Genomic DNA, 24,911 nt, shown 5'->3' with positions numbered 1-24,911 from the left:
TTGCCCCTCTGCCACTCATCTCTCTCTCTGTCTCTCAAAAATAAATGGTAAAAAAAAAAAAATTAAAGTTGTACATTGACTTATCTTGCTAATTAAATCCTTGTAAAAACAACTGCACAGACAATGGTTTTCTGCAAATCAAGAGCATTTTATTGAGATTAGTCCAATCAAGTAGGCATTTTTTGTTAGCAGACCATTCAATTCTGAATTGGTGGACAACAACAATAAAAGAGTGGGTTCCGGGGTCAGATAGTGTGGTGTGCATCTCAGCCTTGTGACACTGGGACTCTGCTTCGGTTTTGTCAGTTACAGAACAGGGATGATAAGGGCACCTCCCAGATTGAAGGGTGGAGAGGGTAAGCAAGATAATACACATGAGGCCCTCAGAACAGTGCCTGGCACATAGTAGGGTTTCGGTAAATACTAGCTGCTCTGATCCTTTCTCTCCCTTCCCTTCATCACCTAACTTCTCAACAGAGCATGGCTTTCCCCTCCTCTTCCAGTGGTTCTGGAAGCCCCTGTGTGCTGGCCCTGCCTTGCGCTCTCAAATCAACTTACCGACTTCATTCCTTTTTGGGCCCTTTGCCTTGATTTCTCTGTATTTTAACACTGTTGACCATCTTTTCCCTTGACAGCCCTTACTTCCTTGGCTCTTTTGCTTCTTTAGAGGAAGAAAGAGAGAGAGAGCCCACTTGTCACTTCCTCATCACCCACCTAACTGCGGGCATTCTCCCTTGGCTTCAGCCTCTAGCTTTTGCTGCCCATTCGCTCTGTCCCTAAGATGTGTCTTCGGGCCTGCTCCCTGGTTCCAGCTTCCTCTCATCTTCCACAGACCACCCCCTCTCGCCACCAGTCACGTCGCTGGTCAGTGGACCCAGGACCCACCCAGGTACCAAACTTGAGCTCAGGGAAGAAGTCTTCTTTAATTCTCCCTTCTTCTCATGCCACAACCAGTTGGGCCCAAGCCCAGTGAGTTTCATTTCTGTAACATCTCCTACCTGGTCTAGTCCCTCCACCTGTCCCACTGTTTTTGCTGTCATCACTCCACCATGGCTGCCGTGATTTCCTATCTTTCGGTTCCACACCTTTTGGTCACAGCTCCAGAGGGATTCTTTTCCCTTCTCTCATATCAAATTGGTCAAGTTCTGGGGAATCTACATGCTAACTGTATTTCCAATTAGTCCATACTTCCCTACCTCTACAGCCAGGGCTCCCTGGGTCCTCAGTATTTCTTAGGCAGACTCTTCTGTTAATCCCTAACTAGCCTTCCTGTCTCAAGTCTTCCAGACCCTTCTCCACAGTCCTCGGAGGGAGGCTCTGTCTGCCTTCCTCCTTAAGCCTTTCAGGGCCTCACCATTGGATAAAGTCCAAGTCAGCTGCAAGGTGCCCAGAGCTCTTAGCGGTCCGGCCCACTGGCTATTTCTCCAGCTCCATCTCTTGCCACCTCCCCTCCTCCCTCTGCCCCAGCCACAGAGTGAGGTATTTGCAGTTCTGGAAACTGACCTTGTTTTCCGCCTCTGTGCCCTTGTGCTTACTACTTGCTGCTCCCTGTGTCTGGAGTGCCCTGCCCCCTCCTCTCTGCCTAGGGGACACCTTACATATCTCGTGAGCTTCCGTGAATGTCACCTCATCCATGCAGCCTTCTCCAATGTCCACCTCCTCCTCCTTCTTGATTCTCTTCCTTTGCATAGCACAGAAAACTATGGTTCCCATTTATCCCCACCTCAAGTTCAGTATCCCCTGCTCTGTCACTTTCCACCTTGAATGGGCTTCTACCCCTGACTTTCTCTTTTTGTCAGTCCTTCCTTCAGTCACCTAAGACCCAGGCATCATCAGGGCCCTTGCTTCCTTTACACCCCCATCCCTGGTCCACCAGTTGCTTTTCTGGCTTTCCTCTGAAGTGGTTCTTGATCTTCTGTTCTCCATTCCTTCTCTACCCCTACCCTAGTTCAGGCCCTCATAGCTGAGGTTTTCCATGGATAGTATTCAAAATTCCTTGTGGTAGAGCCTCAGCTTGTTTACCTTTTTGGTCATGTCACCTGCATATCCCTGTATATGTCATAATCCAGCCATACTAGATGCCATCTGGATCTGTGAACAGGACCCATGACTTGCTACAATCATGCCTTTGCATCTGCTGATTCTAATCCCAATCTCCATCTGCAAAATTTCTAGCTGTTCTCCATGGCTCAACTCCATTGGCTTTCTCTTCCGTGAAGCTTTCCCTGATTGTTTTTTGTTTGTTTGTTTATTTATTCACTTATTTGAGAGAGACAGTGTGTGAGAATGTGAGTAGGGAAGGGGCAGAAGAAGAGGGAGAGAGAGAATCTTAAGCAGGCTCTAGGCCTAGCAGAGAGCCTGTTGTAGGGCTTGATCCCGTGACCATGAGATCATGACCCAAGCTGAAATCAAGAGTTGCACCTAACCCACCGAGCCACCCAGCTGCCCTTCCCTGATTGTTCTTACTAGAAGAGATCTCTTTTCTCTGAGCCCCTGAATCTCGCACCAACTTAATGGTTTTTAATATGTTGGTTTGCATTTCATGCTTACTTCATATGGATGCAGAGATTAGACTATAAATTATTTTAAGGCAATGGATATGAATTATCCATTTTTGCATCACTTCTCTGCTAGAGAATCTAGCACAATTTCTTGATGTATAAGCATATCAGCTTGATCAAGATATAACTTACTTACTGTACAAATCACCCACTTAAAATGTACAATTCAGGGGCACCTGGGTGGCTCAGTTGGGTAAGGGTCCGACTTTGGCTCAGGTCATGATCTCGCAGTGGGTGAATTTGAGCCCTGCATCAGGCTCTGAACTGACAGTGTGGAGCCTGCATGGGATTCTCTCTTTCCCTCTCTCTGCCCCTTCTGTACTTTCTCTCTCTTTAAACTTGGGGTGTCTAGGTGGCTCAGTAGGTTAAAGCATCCGACTTCAGCTCAGGTCATGATCCTACGGTTTGTAAGTTCAAGCCCCGCATCAGGCTCTGTGCCCACAGCTCAGAGCCTGGAGCCTGCTTCAGATTCTGTGTCTCCCTATCTCTCTGTCCCTTCCCCACTTGCTCTCTCTCTCCCTCTCTCTCTCTCTCAGAAATAAAATAAAAACATAATAAAATAAACTTAGAAAAAATGAAGTGTACAATTCAGTGGCTTTTTAGTATATTCAGTTGTGCAACCATCACCACTATCAATTTTAGAACATTTTCATCACCCCGGAAAGAAACCCCATGCACGGTAGTAGTCAATCCCCAAATCCCCCCAAACTCTCAACCCTCCACAACCATTAGTCTACTTTCTGTTTCTATATATTGGCCTATTCTGAATATTTCATATAAACAGAATCATACAATATTTGCCTTTTTGGGTCTGGCTTATTTAGTATGTTTTCAGTGTTGATCACATTGTAGCATGTATCACTATTTCACTCCTTCTGACTAATATTCCATGTATGGATATATCACATTTTATTAATTCATCAATTGGTGGTTATTTGGGTTTCCACTTTTTTAGTTATTATGAATAATGCTACTGTGAACATTTGTGTACCAGTTCTTGTGTGGATATGTTTTCATTTGTTGTGTATGTACCTAGAAGTGGAATGGCTGGGTCATATGGTAACGCTATGTTTAGGATTTTGATGAACTGCCAAGCTGTTTTTAAAGTGGCTGCACCATTTTACATTCTCACCAGCAATGTAGGAGAGTTTCAATTTCTCCACATCCTTGTCAACATTTGTTAGTATTTATCTTTTTGAGTCTAGCCATCCTAAGTGGGTGTGGAGAGGCATCTTTCTCATTGTGGTTTTGATAGCATGACTCTTTTTTCCTATTAGATGTTCAATAAATATTTGTTGGATAAATGATATTTATATGAATATGAACAAACAGAACTTTGAACAAGTCATTTGACTCCAAATTTATTAATTAGCTAGAAAAGATGAACACAGAACCCAGTATCATTAGAATTCAATTTTTATTTATTTATTTATTTTTTTAAGTAGGCTCCAGGCCCAACGTGGGGCTTGAATCAAGAGTCGCATGCCCTGGGGCATCTGGTTGGCTCAGTCGGTTAAGCCTCTGGCTCAGAGTCCAAGCTGAGTCGGGCTCTTTGTTGACAGCTCAGAGCCTGGAGTCTGCTTTGGATTCTGTGTTTCCTCTCTCTGCCCCTCTCCCACTTGTGCTCTGCCTCTCTCTGTCTCTCAAAAATAAATAAATGTAAAAAAAAAAAATTAACAAAAAAAAGAGTTTCATTCCCTACTGAAAAGCCAGCCAGGCGCCCCTAAAATTTAATTTTTATGTTATTTTTAAACTGTTTTCTTTTTAGTTGCCAGAATTATCTAGATGACATTATAAAGGTAGTGATTTGTCATAAAAATTCATGTAGCTTTGCAGGTTTGAGTGTATTTTACAGAATGAGCTCAATTACAAGCAAAATTCCAATTTTGATGTTCCTATGCAATACCTACCACTTGCTGGGGAGACTGGAATCTTGAGGCAAGGCAAGTAAATAAACTAGCATTCCCTACCTGGCCCTTCCTTTGCCTTCTTAGTGGAACACACTACAACTTGGAAGCTCCAGACACAATTCTATGGTGACCATGTGAACTGTTACTCCTGCTTAGAGACCTGCTCACTTCCTCCTCAGGCATGCCTGTCTTCACAAAAGCACTTGATAAACACACTTGGGGATGTGGAGTCAGGGGGTGGGGGGTGGTGCATAGGAAAATGCAAGTGCTGAAGTTTCTCTGAGTAGAGTTTTCCTCAGTAAACAGCAGACCCTGGGAAACCTAACAGGTTCTGAAAACTTAATGTTGGTGATTCCGGACGTCAGAGAAGCAAGCAGCTGAATCAGTTCCCTCTTGGGCAGTGGTTCAGCCTACTTATCTCCAGGCTAATGGTCCAACTGCTTTTGCTTGGTTCTGTAGAATTCTATCTTGGCCAGAATCCTTAATCCATCCCTAGATAGACACTTCTTTCCATCTGCAGCCCCGAAAACCTGAATTCCATTGAAGGCCACAAATTAAAGGCCCATGATGGGGCTTACAACTTTGTATGGCATGCAAGTGTCCTCAGAGGAGCTGGTGTGGTAGAGCCAGGGTCAAAGGTCATAGTAAGTACAGAGTAGGCAGCTTTGTGTACCTATAACATCGTCTTGCCTAACTGGTCTCAAACGCCCAATTCTACAGTAGTATTCTCTACAACTATTTAGGAGGCACGTTTGTTCTCAGAAACTGGGGGCAGGGGGGGGCATTTATTTTCCAAAACCACAATCACCCCTGTCTAAAGAGGTTTCCTAAGGGCGAGAGAAGGCTCCTCTCAGAACCCCGGTTGGAAAAGTATTAACAGTGGGAAACATGTCAGCTGCTTGTTGGAGGAAGCACAGCCCAGGCCTGGTTTCTCTGGGGCTCGGTGATAACTTGGGCCGCCACAGCCACGCTGAAGCGTGGTGGCAGCCGCCGCCTTGGGGATGGAGAGCAAGCAGCTCCGAAGAGGGCCCCTACTTTTCAGAGTTGAAACAGGAGCCCTCTGAAAGAAAGAGATATTGCGTGTGGCTTCCCTGGTGCCTCGGAGGGCGACGTGGATGACACAGCATCAGCCCGTGCCGTCGCGGGGTGGGGACACAGCGGCGGTAGGAGCCTGTGCCATCCTCAGCCCCTTGGGGGCGAGGTAACCCCCGCTTAAGCCTCAATTGTAGAGTGTGGGGAAGGGAAGGTGACAAAAGCCGGTCAGAGTTGAATTTGTTGGACGGAGAATACGCTCCCGGGCGGCAGCCCCAGCGCTAGAAGGACCGGGCTCGGGGAAACAGCCCGAAGTTGGGGGCGGGGTGAATCGCTGGTTCCTTAATCTCTTGCCCCATCATCTACTCGCCCCACCTGGATGCAGAGCGAGGACCGCGTGGAGAGGGAACGGCGCGGGTGGGGCTCACCCTCCCGTTTGCCTCCGTGACCGAGCGGGGTGGCGCCGGGCGGGGGAACCCGACCCCCATGCTACCCCCTGTCGGCCCCCGGGGCGCCCCTCTCGCGCCTCCCGGGCATCGCTGCCTATCCGTCTCCTCCGTTAAAATAGTGAAACAAACCATGGAGTGAAGTGATGGAAAGCCGGGGGCGGGGAGTTGCCAGCAAGTGAGGGGCTGCCGGGGAGGGGGCGCGGTGGTCCTCGAAGGTGGCCGTCCGGCGAGCGCAGGGCCGATCGGGATCGCGCTCAGCTGCGGCGGCCCAGACCCTTCCCCTGGGGCGGCCCGGCCCTCCCCTGGCCCGGGGCGCCGGCGGAGGGCGTGGGGCAAACCTGGGGCTGCGGTGGGGGTGGGGTGGGGGACTCCACCTCCATCCATCCCGGGATGGAAACTGCGGTCACCCCGCTAAAATCGGGGTGGGGGCGGCGGTGGGGACCCGCGGGTACCGCGGATCCCCCCCACCCCCCAGCTGGAGCCGCCGCCGCCGCCGCTCAGTAACACGTCCCCAGGAGACTCGCAGGAGCAACACGTGATGTGTCTACTTATCAGGGTGAGAGGGGGAGAGCGAGTCTCCGAGCGTGCGGGCGAAGAAGCTGGGCGGGGGGCCGAGGCGGGGGCCGGGACGACGGCTGGGGCGCCGGGGTCGCCAGCTCCTCGCCCACCTCCCTCCCTGTGGGAGAAGAGGAGGAGGGGAAGTGACTGCGGAGTTGATGAACTTTGCACATCCAGAAACGCCATTTTGATTCCTTTTCCGGAACAAGTTTGCATCTCTCCTCGTTCTCTCCCCGAAGCCCACCGGTCCCCACTGCATCATGCCTGGGAGCCAAGCGCCCTGCCCGGCGGTAAGTACGCGCCCGGGGTTCAGGCTCCCGGTACTCGGGTGGCAGCGAGATGTCTAGGGCTGAGCGGGAGCGACCTTTTAAAGAACTTTTGGGGATGGGGAGGGTGAAGTGTGCAGAGCGCGTTGTACTTTTTCAACTCGGCGTTCCCCGGAGCCGAGGACCCGAGCGCCCCACGCCGCGCTACGTGCGCTCGGGGCGTTGGGGCCGGCCGGGGATGAGCTGGGCAGCCCTCTCCCCTCGGGCTGCGCGCCGGACCGCTCCTCCTCCTCCTCCTCCTCCTCCCCTCTTCCCCCTCCTCCTCCTCCTCCTCCCCTTCCTCCGCTCCTTTTCCCCTTCCCGAGCTGCCGGCTCTGCCAACCAGCTCCCAGCGCGAGCCGCCGCGGCCGCCGCAGCGCCCCGCCGCCAGGACCTGATGCGCATCCATATTAGCCGTCCGAGCGCAGGAATCCGGCCCGACCCGCGCCGCCGCGCCCGCCGCGGAATTTATTTTTAACCAGCACCGCGGGGACTCGGATGGTGCGCTCACCGCCGGCCAGAAACATCTTCCCAGCGCTGCTCTCCATCTTCCGCCCTCTCTCCCCCGACATCCTCCCCCCCATGTGGGAGGGGAAACTTTTCTCCTACATACTTTCGAGTCCCTCTCGGGCCGAGAAGCGCGGAGATGACGGCGCCCGCCCGCCGCCGCAAGGTATCCGGGGGTGCCCGCCTGGGGTGCTCGCTCGGGGGTGCCCGCTCGGGGCTGCGCGGTGGGAGCATCCGCCGCGCCCAGCTCCGCGGACTTTGATCCTCCCTGGCGGACGGCGCCGGCCGGGAGGGGGCCGCGGGCAACCCTGCGCCCTCCCCCGTCCCCCGCTCCTGGCTGGGGGTCACGCCGACCACCGTCCCCGGGTGACCGGGGGGAGGAGGGGGCTGGAGCCGTGTCCGCGCGTATTGTTCCCTGGCCCCTTCCGTTGGCGGTGTACGTGTTTTCGTGGGAGCCATCGGTGTGGAGCGGAGCCTGCATCGCGGTGGGGGGGGGGGGGGAGAACCTCGGCACCCGGCGCCGTCACGAGCACAGGAAGGAGGCCGGGAGCATCCGAGGCGGGGCCGGCCGCCGGGCCCGCTTCGCCGCCCAGCTGTGGAGCGCGCTCGGAAACTTTTGTCCGCCGCCCGCTGGACCAATTTTTCCCGAGTTCTGGGGCTTCCCGTCCTCCTCCCATCCCGGCCCGCAGCGCCGAGCCGGGGCGGGGGTGGGGGAGGAGGGCCGGCGTCGAGGGGCAGGGGACCCAGTGCAGCCCCCCCCCCCCAGCCTCGAGCCCGGCCCCCCGCGCCCCCTCCCCACTCGCGGTCTCTTAGGAAACTGCGACCTTAATGGTTGCTAAGGAGCAGGGGAGGTCCTTCCCGTCGCCGGCCCCCTCCCTGGGAAGCGGCGTGTTTTCTGGAAGGGGCCGAGGGTCGCGTCGAGGATGTGGTGACTCGCTCCCCGGCCGCTCACGGGGCCGGAGCAGACTCGTGAGTGCGGGACGCGGCGGCCGAGCCCACTTCTCGGCTGGGCCACTTTCCTTTTCGGGCGGGCAAGGCGGGGGGGAGGGGGGGGAGAGAGGGCGGGGGCGGCCCCGGGCAGGGGAGGGGCGCAGGGGGCACGAGGACCCCGGGGTCGCGGGGACCGGCCAGCGGGTGGGCGGGTTGACAGGCGCCGCGTGCAGCTCGCGTCCAGCGTCCGCGATGCATCCGTGATGGGTTATAAAAGAGGAGGAAAGTATTTCTCCTTGCTCAGCAGATTTGCCCTCCCTCGCTCCTTACTGGTTAGAAGATAGAACGTGAGCCCAGATCCGGACGAGCAGTTCACATTCCATTACGAAATTCTACACGGCTTCAGAGCCAGCAGCAGCACACATTCGGGGCACTTTGGAGTTTTTTTCTTCTTTTTGGGGGGATGGTGGTGGTGGTGGAGAGAGATAGAAGGGTGAATAAAAAGTATAACTTTTTTTGGTGTGCTGAAAACCCTGTCTGAGGGTTTTCATCAGAAAAAGTAACCCTCGTGCTTGTTTCAGAGTTTAGATTTAAGCTTAGCCTTGTAAACGCCAATGGAAATAAAGTTTGTCTGTTGGATAGGGATGCTGGAAATAGCGAGGTATTTCGGTCTCTAAGAGGAGACTTGAGATGATTTCTGCAAAAGGCTGAGTTGCTAATGTGCATCCCATATTTTTGAGAGCTTTTTTTCTTTTAGACACGAAGTGGTCTGTGCATGCGCATGAGTGTGTTCTGAAATAAGTTTAGTTGAAGTGGAAGGTGGAGAAAAGGGAACTGCAAAGCAAAGAATGCTTTTTCTTGGGTTTTGGTTGTTTATTTCCCCCCTCCACCCATAGCCCTTAGAAGCATCCTCTAGACCTGGTGCTTTTTCGAGTAGGCAGGTATGGTTCTAAGACATAGTGCAACCCGGAAGTCTAAGTTGGAGGCTGGAGCCCTGACTTAAACTTTTTTTTCTTTTCTTAAACATTTAGTTCTGTGCTCCCTCCAGTTGTTACACAGAACTTTTGAAGAAATGGGTCCGAAATTAGTGTTCAAATAATTTATGCACCGGTGAGCCACTAATGTCTGGTTTGTTGTTGTTGTTGTTGTTGTTTGTTTGTGTTTTACCTTTGCATTTTGGAAGGAGCTCTCTGGGTACCTGCTGATGGATCCTGCTTTGATGTGTTTTGAGCTTTGGTTACACTGATGAATTAAACATTTGAATGTCTTTTATCGAGTTTTAAATGTGTGAAAAAACACCTTCCCTCCCACCCACCCCCACTTTTACAAAAGAAAGGGAGAGCCCTTTGATTTAGTTATTTGTTTAGCTTGTGCTCCATTTTAGGCTGTTAATGAACTTGCACTGTTTTATCGTTCTTAAAAATACTGCTAAACAGGTTGCATTTTTGTATGTTTTGTTTTTAAAGGGTTTGCTGGTTATGTGATAACTCTTAAAAAACTGCTGCTGATGCTTACTGTTACATGGCATATCAGTCTCTACGTTTTTCTAGATACTCCTTAATTTCTCATCAGAAATTCAGAGCCTAAGCCCTGATGGCAGACAAGTGTTTGTTATGTGATGGGGAAGATGGGTCTGACTCAGCTGGCACAGGTGGTGCATCCATTCCTAACTATTTACATCATCCAACAAGTGACCTTTTGATTGAAGGGTCTTTTATTTTAGATATCTCCAGGCCGACTCCTGAGATCTTATTTGCATCCAGCACAGGTATAGAATGTTGAAGAAGGAAAATAAATCTACCTTGTCAGTGTGCATCTGATCAAGTTGTTTATTGGTTTTCTGCTGTATTGTCAGGCAATAGCTAGTTGCCATTATGTGGCTCGCATTTTTTACTCTTCAATTTTTAACTGCTGTGTTGATCCACTTTCTCAGGTCAGTTTGGAAATCTTTGCCGTCTTTAAGCTCAGTTGTTAATATCATTTATTACCTTCAGCAGAGGAAGATTCCTGGTGAACAAAGTTAAAAAAAAATCCTACCCTTTTAGGGTTTTGTATGATATAACTAATATAAATTTAACTCCTACAAAAATTGGTTAAATGTGCTCTCTAGAAACAGTCAGAAGTGAATCCTTTTGATGTTTCTATTCATTATCCTTCTGAAAAGTAGGTGGTGCTTAAAAGGTCATAGGATAAGGGTTGCTAAGCAGCTAAACAGAAGGATGCTAAAATTAACCAAAGCATTTTTGAAAGGGAGTCCTTCCCTGTTTTACATTATTTACTAGATTTAATTAATTTTTGAATCATCCCTGTCCTCTGACCTAGCAAGGTAGGCTGTTAAGTTTGTTTTGTTTCTGTTATCATATTTAAATAATCTCTCTTTCTTTTATAAGTGTCTTTTAATTGAAGTTCATGCTCTCTGACCAACTCTGGTGTCAGATGGCAGCTTGTCTGGGCGGACTTCTTGTCTGATACCCGTGTGTTCAGGTTAAACCTTGCCTTCCTGAGGATTGAGGATATATGTGTGTAACACCACCTTACTGCATTTATTCATAACAGGTTAGTTTGTTTTGGAAAATCTAGCTAATCCAGAAAGTGATGTCTTACTGTCATCTTTATTAACCAGATTTGCATTCAAAAGATAGAAATGCAATATAGTATCAATAGAAAGTATGCAATATAGTCCCTCCTGATAACAGGACAATAGTTTTCTTCCCCCTTTCCTGAGATTAGATTAGGTTTTGATAGGATTCCACCTCCCCATCTCAGTTTTTTCAGCCCAGTTTATCATACCTTTTAGAAAATAATCGTATTAGGTTTAGCGTATCTTTGGAAGGGTGACCAAATGTAAGAAAATAGAAAGCAATATGATTTACGTAAGGTTTTCTGCCTTAAGTATGTTTAAGGATCTTGAAGTTGTACAGTGAGATAAAATAGTTGAAATCTAACAGAAGCCAAGGTTGGTTAACCATCATCTCTTGGTTGAAAGGCAAGCCTGCTATAAGTCAAAAGTTTCCCTGCCTCAGAGTTGTTTGTGTACATCTGACCTACTGAACAGGCAAAGTTGAGTAACATTTTTTTATATCCAAATATAATTAAGAAATTGGATGGGTTCTTTATGGGGGGCAGGGTAAATGAGTTCTCTTTCTCAGACTTAGAAAGTGATTTTTGAGAAGAAATAGCTGTGGCCCTCTTCAGAACGCTGGGGTCAGATTGTGAGTTCCATGCCCCGGGGGCCTCCCCATAAATCAGAGGTAAAAGGTGTACCATATGAAACACAGAGGGAGGCATACGATGTGCTTTCTGAAATGCATCACTTATTTTTAATTTCCCCACTCCCGTAGAAGGCAGGATAGAGAGGAAAACCATCTGCTCTTTTCACCACGGCTGAGGTAGAAGATCAAGAAGGGTTTGGGGGTTGGGGGACGGGAGTGGAGATGAGTAAGGGAGGCAGACTTTTTATGGTAGCTGCCCTGTGGGACAGTGTCATCAACGGTGCTGGGCTCAAGGTTCTCTTATCACCTTCTGGGTGTTCACTGTTGGTATGAAGGGAAGCCTGTGTGGATTGGAGCCAGAGATGGAGCTCCATGTTGGTTGGTGGAGAGGCAGGGAAGCCTGGGAGGAGGGCGCACGGAGCTGTTCCTTCCAGCTACTGGTGCATCTTGTTTCTGATGGTACTTCAGGGTACAGGTGAACCAATCTGCCCATCAATGAAGGTGGTGGCCTGTGACTAGGTGCTTGAGACAAAAGAAGTGGGAGAGGGTGGAGATGTTTGTTCAGTGCGATTCAAACAAGTAATGCTAAGAGAATTTGAAAGCTTCTGTGAAGTCCCCAAGGCTGGGGACACTGGGTACTGACTGCCCTTGCTGGATTCACCTGAGGCCTTTCAGACTCCCTGAGGGCGGGTGGTCCTGATAAGGGAGAGAAAGCCTGGTGAACACCGCCCCCCACCCCCCCCATTTCTTTGTCAGCCAGCCAGACTACAGTGAAAAAGTCTCAGTGGGGGTAATTAGATAAAGCTTTTAAATGGCTCTATTTGTTTTTCCCTGGCTTGCTTAGGATCTCCTCTCTTTTTAACCCCCTTTTTCAGAGGCTGTGGGGTAGGATCGTCAGAAGAATGTTTGAGACTTTTAGTGGTTTCATGGCTTCTAAATTTTCAGTTTTTGTGAGGATGTACCTTTGACAAAGTCTTCACCCTGCTTTTGTGAAGGCCGTTTAACAAAGATTCAGATTTTATCCTCAGAGCAACAAACACGGTGAGGGTTAGGTGGGTATATTAACCCATTTTACAGCTGTGCCAGTTTCCACTCTGTGGCTGGTAATAAGCCTAACCCGGGTCTAGCTGCACAGAACACCTGCTTTTTAAAGTCAGCTTAGCTTCCAAAGAATACGTGCCTATTTGTGTGCGCGTGCACACGCGCATGTTGTAAACGAGACCAGATCCTTTTCACAATAATTCTGTGTTGGATTTGAAAATGTAAGGCAATTAAAAAGAAACTTTTTAGCCTTTGGCACATCTCTGTTGATGAATGTGATTGTACACGTTTTTTTTTTTTTTTTTTTTTTTTTTAGTAGGTTTTCTACCTCCTGGAATTGTTGTAAGAATAATAAATGTTCCAGAAACTCAAAATCTATATATGGAAGAAAGTGGTATATTTTGAGCTCAGGAAGCTTTGTGGGTATCCACTCTGGATTTCCTTTCCAGAATTGTGCACAGCTCCAACCCTTGAGGCAAAATTTGCCTGGCAGTTTATGTTCAAATTGGGGAAACGCAGCACTTTTCTTTCTGCTTTGGGTGCCGAGAGACAAACAGAACTAGTAAATTTTTCTTAATGAAGTTCACTTAGGGATGGATTTTAAGGACAAGGCATGGCGTGGAAAGCTTTGGACTCACCCTTGAAAGCAGTGGATCTCAGAGTTGGCGGTTTGCCCCCAGGGGCATTTGGCAATGTCTGGAGACGTTTTTGATTGCCTTGCTGGGGGGTGGGGTGGGGGTGGGGGGAGGGGTGCTACTGGCCCTCAGTGGGTAGAGAGGCCGGGGATGCTGCTATCCATCCCACAGTGCAAGCTGATGGCCTCACAACAAAGACTTATCCAGTCCAGGATGTCAGTAGGTGGAGGTTGAGACTCCTGCTTTAAAGGTACAGTAGTTGTGGCCTGTGTTGTGTGAGCAAGTGGCCCGGGTGTAGTCCGCGTAGCACACGTGATGTATCTGGAGATCTGAAATTTCATAAAGCAAGTAAGCTCCCATTACATGCCTGTGAGGTACCATGGCTGGCATATTCCAGGTTTCACAGAAAATTCGGGGCTGGGGAAGACATTAAGTGGCGTTAAATATACTTAAAAACCCCACAGTAAATAAAAAGTTCTAGAGCTCATCTGCTTCTAAAACAAACCAGATTCGTTGGCACTGGGAAGCTGTTCCGAGTCACTTCTTCAGTTATTGGGAAACTTGCTCTGGTGCTGTCATCTGCCAGTTTTCCCTCATGTTTTAAGTTACGCTGAGTGTCTCCCCCCCCCCCCCCCCCCCCCGCAGTGTTTGAACTAGCCTTTACGCGCTTGACGGTCCACGTTTTTGCACTCTTAAGTGCAAGATAACTCTCCCTGGTTTTGTTTCCTCAGGTTTTTGCAAAAATTCTTACATAACTACCCACCCTCTCTCTGGGGCAGTGTTTTGGAACCTGGCCTTCTGTCCATACGTTTCCCCTTGAGGGGCATGGATGGCAGGCTGCTCCCATAGCTGAAAGAGACCAGGAGGGAGTGAGGGGGAAGGCACAGGGGTTCTTTTCATGTTCTTGGGACTCCTGGATCTCACACATGAAAAGGTGGTTGATCTCAAGAACCAAAATGTGGTATACGAACTTTAAACTGGATTTCCTCAGACCAGAAAGGTCGAGTGAGCTTGTGGCCACGGGTGCCACTTGCCTGACCCTTGTCCTGTTCCACTCCCACCCCCCCCCCCCCCAGGGCTTTGTCACACAGGCAGGAGGTGAGGAGCTGAGAAAAAGGCAGGAAGACAGGGAGACTGAATTCTAGAAAGGGAAGGACTGTCTGCTGGAAGTACCAGTTGCCCCTAAGATTGCCTGGGCTCCCATTGACCTTAGAGAAATGTAGGACTCTGAAAGGTAGATTTTTTTTTTTTTACATCCTAAACCTGTGGGTAGACAGTAAGCATCTGTTCACGTCTGTTTGTGCTGCTCTTGCTCTGTGACCTGCTCTGAAACCCCCGTGGCTGTCCTGTTCCTAGGTAATAGGAACCGTGGATTCTGGTGCTTTTCTGCCCTCTCTAACCTATAAAGCGGCAACTCCCTCAGTCTCCATTTACAGCTTTTCCCCAGCCAGGACCTTTTGTCACCTGGCTTACCTGCAGGTGCCCCAGAGGTGACTTGTAAAAATAAAAGTCCTCTCCCATACTTCTAGAAGGTGGTCTGAGGTGCATCATCCACCCAGTCTTCTGGCCAGGAAGTGCTTTGCCCACCTTGTGTCTGTCTTGACCCCTAAATTCAGTGACCAGACCCTCCCCAAAACTTCTGTCCTGGGACTCTGACCTCAGATCCTCATCATGTCGCAAACACCTCCTCAATTAGCTTCCTGCCGCCTGTATTCCCTGCTCCAGCTCATCCTCCTCACTCTGCTCAGAAACTCAAGCTGCACATGGTGTTTGCCTGCTGAAAAACATCTCTTGGCTCCCTGTTGTCTACAGGAAGAAATCCAAACTCCTCAGCTTGGCACCCGAGGACCTTCATCATCAGCTTCCAGACTCTCTTTCTAGTTTCGGCTCCTGCCACTTTTCTGCACCACGACTGTTTCTGCGTGTGCATGGGTTGTTCATTCGGGCTCATCCCCATCCACTTCTAGCAAACAGCGTTTCTTAGATCTTCTTTCTTTCTTTCTTCTTCTTTCTTTCAGACCACTTCTTGCAGGGAGAATCAGGTCCTCCATCCAGAGGATGTCCAGGCCGTCATAAAGTACCTGTTGACCTGTATTTCCCCACCTCCAGAATAGGGGGGGACTTAACTCTTCTTTTTTCCACCTTCTGTACCTAGCTCAAGGATTGCATAGTGGTGCTTAGTTGATAAGGTATGTTGATTGGATCCATTTTCTCATACCAAAAGCAAGAGTTTTTGTAGAAGTGCAGGGTATTGTTGGAGAAGAGCACATAAAATTTGGAAGCTAAGTCCTAAATATCAGTACAGACTGTGAGTAGGAAACAGAAGTAAACGAGTCTTTAGCACACCCATCATGCAGAGATTTGGTGTTAAGGGAACAGTGGTGCAGAAGAATTTTGAATTACGGAAATTTTAAAATAAAACTTTGCTGAGCTTAATTTGCTGGAAATTAAAGAGAAAAAAAATCTTTGTTAATGCCTGATTGCACTAAAAGCTGTCTCACTAGGGCCCTTACTAATTATAACCACTTTTCATGGCTCTTAGTTTGAAGTTTATATTAAATAGGAGAGATGGGCACACAGATCAAAGACCAAAATCATTTCAGAGCTCCAACGTGTAGGCCCATTTTCTCTGCTTAGTTAGATTTTTGTTTCATTAGTGGATGAGTTAATAGGAGTGTTGGTCTGTGTATAATTTAACTTTTCTTTTTTCCGCTACTCCTTGGATTGAAAACAAAACACCAGATCAGAAACCTGCACTTTATTTGTGGGTGCGTATGTGTGGAATATACTTGATGGAAGTTGAGTATAGATCATATTGATGGAAAGAATCATTTCACTGTTTTAGGGGAGTTTCCTTTATGCTGAGACTTTATTATTTTAAAAAACCCACTTCTGAATAGACAAAATCATCTCAAAAGTGTTTAAGTTTCTTTTAAAAGAGGTGCATTATAGCTTCAAAGATAGGGGAGATACCAGATAGATTGGGTGAGAGACAGGTGTTTTACTGATGGAGCTTTTTGTACCTAAAATAATTTTTTTAAGCTGCATAGTGGAGGGGCTTGGTATCCTTCATATAAGATGAAACCCTAGCTGATTAAAATTATATTCCTTACCTTTAAGTATTCCTATTGTGCTTACCTGATAACTAGAGTTTAGGCTCAGATCTGGCAGGTACACTCAGATATAATATTCTAACTCTTTTATTTCTGAGAAGGCTTATGTATTTTCTTCTCTGCTGTGGAAAACAGATTTTTTAAAAGTCATTTTAGGCTCAGATCTGGCAGGTACACTCAGATATAATATTCTAACTCTTATTTCTGAGGAGGCTTATGTATTTTCTTCTCTCCTATGGAAAACAGATTTTTTAAAAGTCATTTCTCTGCCATCATAGGGCTTTTAATTGCTGTTTTGAGGGATAATTACATAAAACTAGTGAACATCTCAAACAGATTTCTCATGGCTTGGTTAGTTAATCCTATATTGGATCAAACTGTTAAGTTAAAATTTTAAACTAAGTATAATTTAAAAGAGACTTCACTTGTACATCTCTAAACTTAATTTGTATTTAAATCATGAAAATAAGTTTTCTGAGAACTATTTGTTGTTCAGGACAAGCCCTTTTTCCTAAAATTCTGTCAAGTTGGGAGTCAGTATCAGACCTGATCTCCTTTAAAATGTTTTTTTTAAGTTTATTTATTTATTTTGAGAGAGAGCATGAGCGGGGGAAGGGCAGAGAGAGAGAGAAAGAGAGAGAGAATGAATATCTCAAGCAGGCTCCACACTGTCAGTGCAGATCCCCGATGCTGGGCTCGAACTCATAAACTGTGAGATCATGACCTGGGCTGAAATCAAGAGCCGGATGCTCAGTGGATTGAGCCAGCCAGGCACCCCTAAGCTTCTTTTAGAAAACAGTTTTCTACCCCCAGATTTGCCAACCTCAGAGTGTTAAATTTTTTTTAACCTTAACAGGTCTTTATTTATTTTTTATTTATTTAGTATTTGAATATATACCATGTGAAGGCTGTAATAAACACCAAGAGTGTAGTATGAGAAAGAGACCATTGCTGGCTTTACAGAGGTTGGAAAATACCCATTCGTCCACCAAGTCACGTACTTCTGTGCTAGGTGCAAACTGAATGAAGTAGGACAAGGACATACGAAGTTTGACCTCTGGGTGTGGGCAAGATACTGGGAGGCAGGTCAAGGAAGGCATCCCATGGAGCTAATAATGTCTGAAAGATGGTGGAGGGAAGGAAGGAGTGTGTTGGACAACAGCTTACTCAAGTCCTGAGGTTGGGGAGGGGGCTGCCCACTGAAGTGAGAAAAGCACTGTGTGTGTGTGTGTGTGTGTGTGTGTGTGTGTGTGTGTGTAGGAAGAAAAGACACAGAACCAATGAATGACAGCACGGTGAGGTAGGTAGGGGCTTCACACTGTAACCCACAGTTATTTGGAATTTTTCTTAAGAACTTAAACGGTGTTAGGCCAAAGAATGGCATGATGAGATTTGCATTTTTAAAGATTATTCCTGCCCAGAGTGGAGGATAGACTAGACTGCAAGGAAGCTATTTTGCCTTCTGTTTGCAAGATGCATAAGGCCAGTTTTTCAAAATTTTGAAAACCAGGGGTGCCTGGGTGGCTCAGTCAGTTGAACATCTGACTCTTGATTTTGGCTCAGGTCATGATCTCACAGTTCATGGGATTGAGCCCCAGGTCAGGCTCTGCACTGACAATGCAGAGCCTGCTCGGGATTCTTACCCCACCTCCCACCCCTGCCATCCCGCCGCATCTCTCTCTCTCTCTCTCTCTCTCTCTCTCTCTCTCTCTCTCTCTCTCCCCCCCCCCCCTTCCCCATTCAGGCCTGCTTGTGCATGCATCCATGCATGCACTCTCTCTTTCCCTTTCTCAAAAAAAAAAAAAAATTTTATTTGAAAACCGATGGTGGCTTGGAGTATGGTGGCCATAAAGGTGGGGAGCCTGGATGGCTTTGATAGAGATCTCAGCAGTGGGAAGGACTCCTGGAGGGGGAAGGGGAGAGATGGCTTCCACGTCTGGCTTTTGTGGTAGATGAGTGGGGGTGCCTTTCTCTGAAACTAGAGTGCTAGATAAAGCAAGGTTCATAAACAAGGTATGTTCCCTGTTCTTTAAAGAATGATTTTTATGTTCTTTAATACTTTCAGCATCTTCCCTGCTTGTATTGTTTTCATCGGTTCAGACTTACACCCCTGGCATGGATAAAAGCCTGAAGAGTAGCCCTATATTTAAAAAGGGAGAAACAGAAACAAGTGAATAGCTTCCTCCTTCCCTCCTCATTCTCTCCCTTTCCTTCTGTCCTTTTAATTTTTTCTGATGTCTAAAGGAAATGGAAAGTTTTCTTATAGAGGGCCCGAGCTTCTGAATGATTTTCGGATGAGATCTGCAACTGTCTTCGGAGCGTTGAAGTTTCTGTTTGTTTTAGTGATGCTTGATCTGTTTGGCTTGTGAGCACAGGGCTCGGGAAGAGGCTTTGGGTATGAACCAAGGTAGGACTCTCAAAACTGCACGAGCCTTTGACTTAGGAGTGTCAGAACTCCCTCCTGACCTGATTTTCCAGCATATTTCATAGTTTCTCAGTGGTCACCTGACACTCTGAGTGTCTCAGAACCGCATCAGTATTTTGCTTGCTCGGTAATCTGCATGAAAACAGAGTTCATTCAGTAAACAAAACTTGCTGTGTATCTACTGTGTGCTGGGCTTTCCACTAGATCTGTGGGTGTCAAAGGAAAAGATTTTAATCCCTGCCACAAGGAACATAGCTTGTCCCCACTGAGCGATTGTCTCGCCTGTATTTGAACGCTTCTGGCCATGGCCCACTTGCCCCTCCCAGGCAGACCTGGGGTTTTTACTACGTTAATTAACTTTTTTTTTTTTTTCTTTTCAAGGCAGACAGATCTTTGTGGAACGAGATAGAAAGTGACGTGTTTTCCACTGAGCTGGTGAAAACTAGAAGCTGCAGCTGAGGCATGCTGCCTCTTGTAGTGTGACCCTCAGGTCCATAGGCGAGGGCCCCCCTCAGTTACTTTCTCCTGCACTGGAAACTCCTGCTTCCTGATGGGGGCGGTGTCTGCCTCGCTTGCCTGCACAGCCGTACCCCTGTGTGTGAGCCAGGACACCACCCCTTCAGGTGATCTCACAAGAAAGTATCAGCAGTGCTCCTGAATTTGGTAATGCTTGTCTCTGACGTTATACAAATGACTCATCAAAAAGCCTCAGGTGAGTCCCAGCATGTCCCAAAGATGCTTCTCTTTTATGGTATCAATCCCGACCAGTGTAACCCGAACATCCCAGGGGGCTCCAAATAGTGCTGTTGTCTGTCCACACTGGGAAAACATGATTTTCCATTTCTTGCTCAGGAGCGTGGGTGTTTCTGCATCACTGCAACCATAAATCCTGTTAGAACAGACACCACACTTTATTCCAGGCCTATATTTGATAAGATGAACCAGTTAGGGTAAAAAAAAAAAAAATCAACAAAGTCCTTGCCCCATCCTATTTCTTTCTAATTTAAATAGCCTGGTAAGGAGATGCTGAGAAGAAAGCTTTAAAAACTGGGTGTAAGCATATTTTTTGAAAATTTAAATCTTAAGGTACTATGCAAACAACTCACGTCTTTCAACCTGACAGTGAGCTGTGGATTTGGAGGTCTAACAAGAAGTGTGTTGCCAATAAAACTTACTAGGTAATGGCCTTGTGATGAATATCCAGAATTGCTGTCAGTAGTATATTCAGTAGCCAGTATCTGTGACAAACCTATAAGTTCCCTGTTGGATAACTCATCCATAACCCTAGACAGTGATGAGAACACACACTGTCTGTTGGGTAATTTATTTTTCTCTAAACAGTTGTGTATTTGCATCCTGATACCCCTTGTTGAAGGGCTCGATGGTGCTAGGTTCCCTAGACATTGGGATGTTGGAATGTCTTCTGTGTGGCTACCTTCTGGATATATTAGACCATCTGCTGTGTTAAGATTAAGTGAATGAAAGTTTAATATATTTCATGTAAAGCTCCTGAAGAGGTTCATGAAACAAATTAATAAAAAGATACATGCTTTGGAATTTTAATGAGCTTTCTCCAGAGAATTTCAAGGGGGTATCAGTAAGGACAGGCTGTGTGATCTTCCATGATCTTCCATCTGTCCATGATATGTCCCTTCATTGGAAAACCATAGCCATTGTTGTCTTGCTAAGAACATAGCATTGGGGGCACCTAGGTGGCTTAGTTGGTTAAGTGTCCAAGTCTTGATTTCGAATCAGGTCATGATCTCAGTTTGTGGGATCAGCCCCCATGTCAGGCTCTATGCGAACAGCGCAGAGCCTGCTTGGAATTCTCTCTCCCTCTCTCTCTCTCTGCTCTCCCCCCTCTTCTGTGCTCATGAGGGCATGTTCTCTCTCAAAATAAACTGAAAAAAAAAAAAAAAAAAAGAATGTGGCATTGGGATAGGTGCTGCACAGATTACTTTTTCCTTAGGAAAGTGCCTGTGCTGCCTTAGAATGAGTCAGTTCCATGTGCGTTTGGTTATGTCATGGCAGTAAGTGCTGAGAACCCTGGGTAGTTACACCTCCTGTCATTTTCATTGTTGTTTTCTTTTTTTGAGCAGCGCTTGATGTTGATGTGGGTGATAATCATGGCATGTGGGTAGACACTTGCTCTTTATCTGTCCATTGGAGAGTAGATGGTGTGCAGTCATGCATCCGTGTTGTGGAATACTCTAGAAAAAGGGGGGAGTGTAATTGTCTTGGGGAGGTAGTGTGGTCAAATTACTGTACTTGGAGAATGTGATCAAAATGGCTCGGCAGCTTTATTTCATCGTTACCTTTATATAGCCCATGAAATTTTGGAAAGGCTCCTGTGGTTGGCCAGCCCTTGGAGGTCTCATCATAGTGAGTGCTGCCGCCTGTGTCTCTACAGAAAGCTGAATACATAGACACCACCCTTAAACAGCAGAAACTGTGATGTGGTCATTTATAGTACAGGGAAGTCTGCCTTTAAATACGTTCTATAGACCGCATTTGGGTTAGAGACCACCTTTGGTGAAAAACATCACCGGACAAGGCCTGCTTGTGTTTGTTTTAAATCAGATAAACCAGAAGTTAGAGGTTAAGTCTTTCAGTTTCTCTTCTGCCCTTGCTGGACTTAATCGATGACTCCAATCTGATGACAAAAATCTCAAGTTATTCTGCTTTAATTTTCACCCTTTTTTGGTGGTTAGGCTTTTCAGGTGGACACACACTCCACGTGGATACTGGGAGCAGCAGTAATGACATCTAACATTTATGGAGCATGTACTAGTCACCGTTGTCCTAAATTCTTGACACGGATGGTCTCATTCATTTCCTCACAACGACTCTTTGACCCTATGATGTAGGTCAGTTATTATGCTCATTATTCAGATGAGATGGGGACCCAGAGTGGCAACCGGCGCTGTGTAGCCCGAGTCGAGACCCTGTGCTTGTGGCCACTGCTCACCCCATGATCCAGTCACCAAATAAATATTCTCTGACACCTGCCATGTGTAGAGCCCATTGGTATGTACCATCAAGGGGAAAGGTGTGCAGGAACAAGCGTGTGACAGGGTTGCTGGCTTCTGGAAATGGCAGGTTATCTGGCATTTGATAAGAGGAGTTAGACAGACTATGCGTTCAGTGGAAGATCAGGAGGGGAGGTGTGTGTTTGCTGGAGTGAGAGGCTTGCACAGGTGGTGTGGTGTTGGCTCACAGATCAGCTGGAGGGAAGTGTCTGTCCCTGGAGCCTCCCACTGGCACTATAGGAGAGACCCAGTGATGAAGCCCTGCACAGATCTTTCTGGAAGCTAAACTTCCCCCGTGACCCCATTAGAGAGGTTCCAGTGGATCGGAGGTTGTCTTTCTCGTGTGGTAAGAGATGCCCCCAAAGTGGAAGAGTGAGGGCTTGGAGTTGGGGCTTCTGCTGGCCCTCCGTGTGATGGGTAGTGGGGTGCGTGCCTGGCTCTCAGGCCTGCTTTCAATGTCACTGAAAGTGCTCGAGCTCTGTTTCAAAGTAAGAACGGTATGTGGGCCATTTTGGAAAAGCCTAAGACCTGTCAGCTCTATAATCATTTGGGGAAATTGAGTGTTGGTTTGGGTTTCAGTAGGGCCGGTGCCTTGAAAACAGGCCCCTTGCTGTTTTATGTTATAATAGGCTGTCACGTAATATATAAATTCAAGATTTGGGGTCACCTGGGGGGCTCAGTTGGTTAAGTGTCTGACTCCTGATTTCGGCTCAGGTCTTGAGCTCATGATTCGTGAGTTTGAGCCCCACAACAGGGTCTGCACTGACAGTGTGGAGCCTGCTTGGGATTCTTTCTCCCTCTCTCTCTGCCCCTGCCCTGTTCATGCTGTCTCTCTCTGTCTCTCTCAAATAACTAAAAAACTTAAAAAAAAAAAAAATTAATTCAAGATTTTTGCCTCAAGATGCTAGGGTTCAGGATCAATGACATAAGCGGCTCAGTCATCTGTGCTAACTAGTGAAGGGGGTGTAGCAATTGATCTAATTACTAACCTGATCTTAAACTTTGTCCATATGCAAGGGAGATAGCCTTTGGAAGGTAATGTTCTTTGGTTGCTTTGCTTTTTAAGCAATAGGAGCACTGTAGACTGGAGGGCAGTGATAGAAAGCCGTCCTTTCTCCCTTAGGATGTTTGGGGATGGAGGTCACCAGTGTGCATCGTTCCTCCCCTTTTTGGGGGTGCCTGAGCAAGTTATGGGAACTGGCAGATCTCGAATTGCAATGAGTGCTTGATGGTCTGTTTCCTGTTTCCGGTGGGTCTGTGGAGAAGGATTGTTTTGAAATTGGTAACCAATAGAAAATTTCAGCCTTGTGTGCTGCCAGCTCAATTGTAAATGGGCTATCTTCTGCTTACTGCTACTATTATGGTCGTGGTCATTTTGCTTGTGGCAATTTGATAGCTTCAGCAGAGTGTAGGGACAAGATGTGTGGGTTGGGAGGCCAGCGTTCTGTGCCCCTTTCCAACCCTCCGTGGAATACCACCATCAGCTTCCCTGCATCGGGAAGTGTCACTTCTCGACACTTTCCCCAGGTACTAAGCTCCAGGGATGAAAGGATGAGCAAAGCGTGCCCTAAAACTCCCCGGTGCATCACAGCCAGCAGGGACATGGGGGCAGGCAGAGGACCCAGGAGTGGGAAGTAGTGGGAGGAAAGAGGAAGTGATGTCTTCACATGGGAAGGGCTGGCCATGTGGAGAAACAAGTGGGGAAGGGAAAACGGACTTCTAGGCAGAAGAGCAGTGTTTGTACTGGCCCTGGAGTGCAGAAATATGAGGCTTCTTTGGGGCCAGGGTAGGGTAGGAAGTAGGGTCTGGCTGGAGGGGTAGGGCCAGGGGTGTTGAGCTGAGTTAGGGATGGAGGGATGTTGAGATGGGATTCTGTAAAAAGAGACAGGCTGGCTTGTGTAGACAGTGATGAGCCATCACATGCTTTGAAGTGGGGCCATGATGTGAGCGGCTTGTCTCAGAGAAAGAACACTGCTAACTAACCCTTTAGAAAAAGAAGGCAGTGGAGGAGACAACATGTCCAGCAAAGTGTAGCAGGAACTTAGAATTTGGTGCTGCGTTTAACAGGATAATTTACCTTCCCTTGCGCCTCCCCCCCACCAGAGGTTTTTCAGCCTAGGATGTGTGGGCTGCCCTCTGAAATGTGACATGATCTGGTTGAGAGGTGGGAGCTTTATTTCAGCAAATAGAACTCAGGCCAGCTATATTTAAACTTCCTTAGTTGTGTTTTACTCATTGGTACTTATTTAGGCTTATCAGGTAGCGGAATTAGTTGGAGGAGAGAGACTCCTTCTTTTCCCTCTGGGAGTGGACACTGGGAGTCAGAGGGAATTATTTATGTTGTAATTGTAATCACCAGTTTGTCAGCTGGGAGTGAATGGGCTTGCAGAGGGAGCAGGCAGAGGGCTAGCTCCTTTGCAGTCTGGATGACCCTGGGGCTGAAGGTTTTGGGGGCTGAGAGCCCCTGGTGGAAATTGTTCCTAAAGAGGAAGCGCCCTGAGCAGGGCCTGCCTGCTCACCTGTGCCTTTGAACTCACCCAGGTAGTGGCTGTGCCTCTCATGCCCCAGCCCTCTGCTCAGATTCCACCTGCCTCTCTGTAGATGAAGTCACTCTGGAAGGGGAGCTCTGGTGCCCAGGGCTTAACCCCCCTGCCTGGGTGGGTGGGTGGGTGGGTGTGTGTGTGTGTGTGTGTGTGTGTGTGTGTGTGTGTGTGTGTGTAGGAAGTCACATAGCAGGCCCCAAAGACAATCAGTGGTTTATTAACTACAGTAGGGACACGATATTGCCTTTTCTTTTAGGTTTTCAGAGTCCTCTGCCCTCTGGGGAAGACGTGTTCAATTTTATATGTGTGGCTGGATACATTTCAAAGCCGGTACTCATGGACTGAGGGACCTGGCTGAGAGGGCTGTGAAAAATGTAGGCGGGTCCCCTCGATTCAGGAGGTAGGACACAACATAGACCTTAAAGTTAATGATCTCTATCCCCAAAAACTGATTTTCTATGTTACGAGTCTGTGAGCTGTTGGCAGCCTCCTTTGTTCAGTGTTGTTTCTGAACATGGTCTCTCATTTGTGCTAGACATGAGCTGGAGGAAGTGGGGTGCTGGCTACAGTGGGGCTTTGGGGGACCAGGAGGGGAATGGAATTGTGTGACAGCCAGGCACACAGGTTAGGGAAGGAAAGCGCTGGGTGTGCCCAGGGCCTT

The 24,911-nt window shown here is 47.7% G+C and overlaps 2 protein-coding genes across 7 annotated transcripts in view; one reads left to right on the top strand and one right to left on the bottom strand.

Moving 5' to 3' along the window:
• Positions 1–6,503: 6,503 nt before the first annotated feature.
• LOC122238829 (serine/arginine repetitive matrix protein 1-like) lies at positions 6,504–7,781 on the bottom strand. Its single transcript, XM_042987578.1, has 2 exons — positions 7,429–7,781; positions 6,504–6,885 (listed from the first exon to the last, which is right to left on the bottom strand). Exons 1-2 carry the CDS (start codon positions 7,779–7,781, stop codon positions 6,504–6,506), a joined length of 735 nt encoding a protein of 244 aa, XP_042843512.1.
• Positions 6,719–24,911, top strand: part of RREB1 (ras responsive element binding protein 1) — a 133,688-nt gene continuing 115,495 nt past the window's right edge. For 3 of the 6 annotated variants that reach the window (XM_042985782.1, XM_042985784.1, XM_042985777.1), the window contains exon 1: positions 6,719–6,800. The gene's annotated coding sequence lies outside the window, so the exon portion shown is untranslated. The other 3 variants (XM_042985778.1, XM_042985780.1, XM_042985781.1) reach the window with 3 other exon arrangements.

This window comes from Panthera tigris, chromosome B2 (genome assembly GCF_018350195.1).
Source record: "Panthera tigris isolate Pti1 chromosome B2, P.tigris_Pti1_mat1.1, whole genome shotgun sequence".
NCBI lineage: Eukaryota > Metazoa > Chordata > Mammalia > Carnivora > Felidae > Panthera > Panthera tigris.
This window is presented reverse-complemented; position numbering and strand designations above follow the sequence as displayed.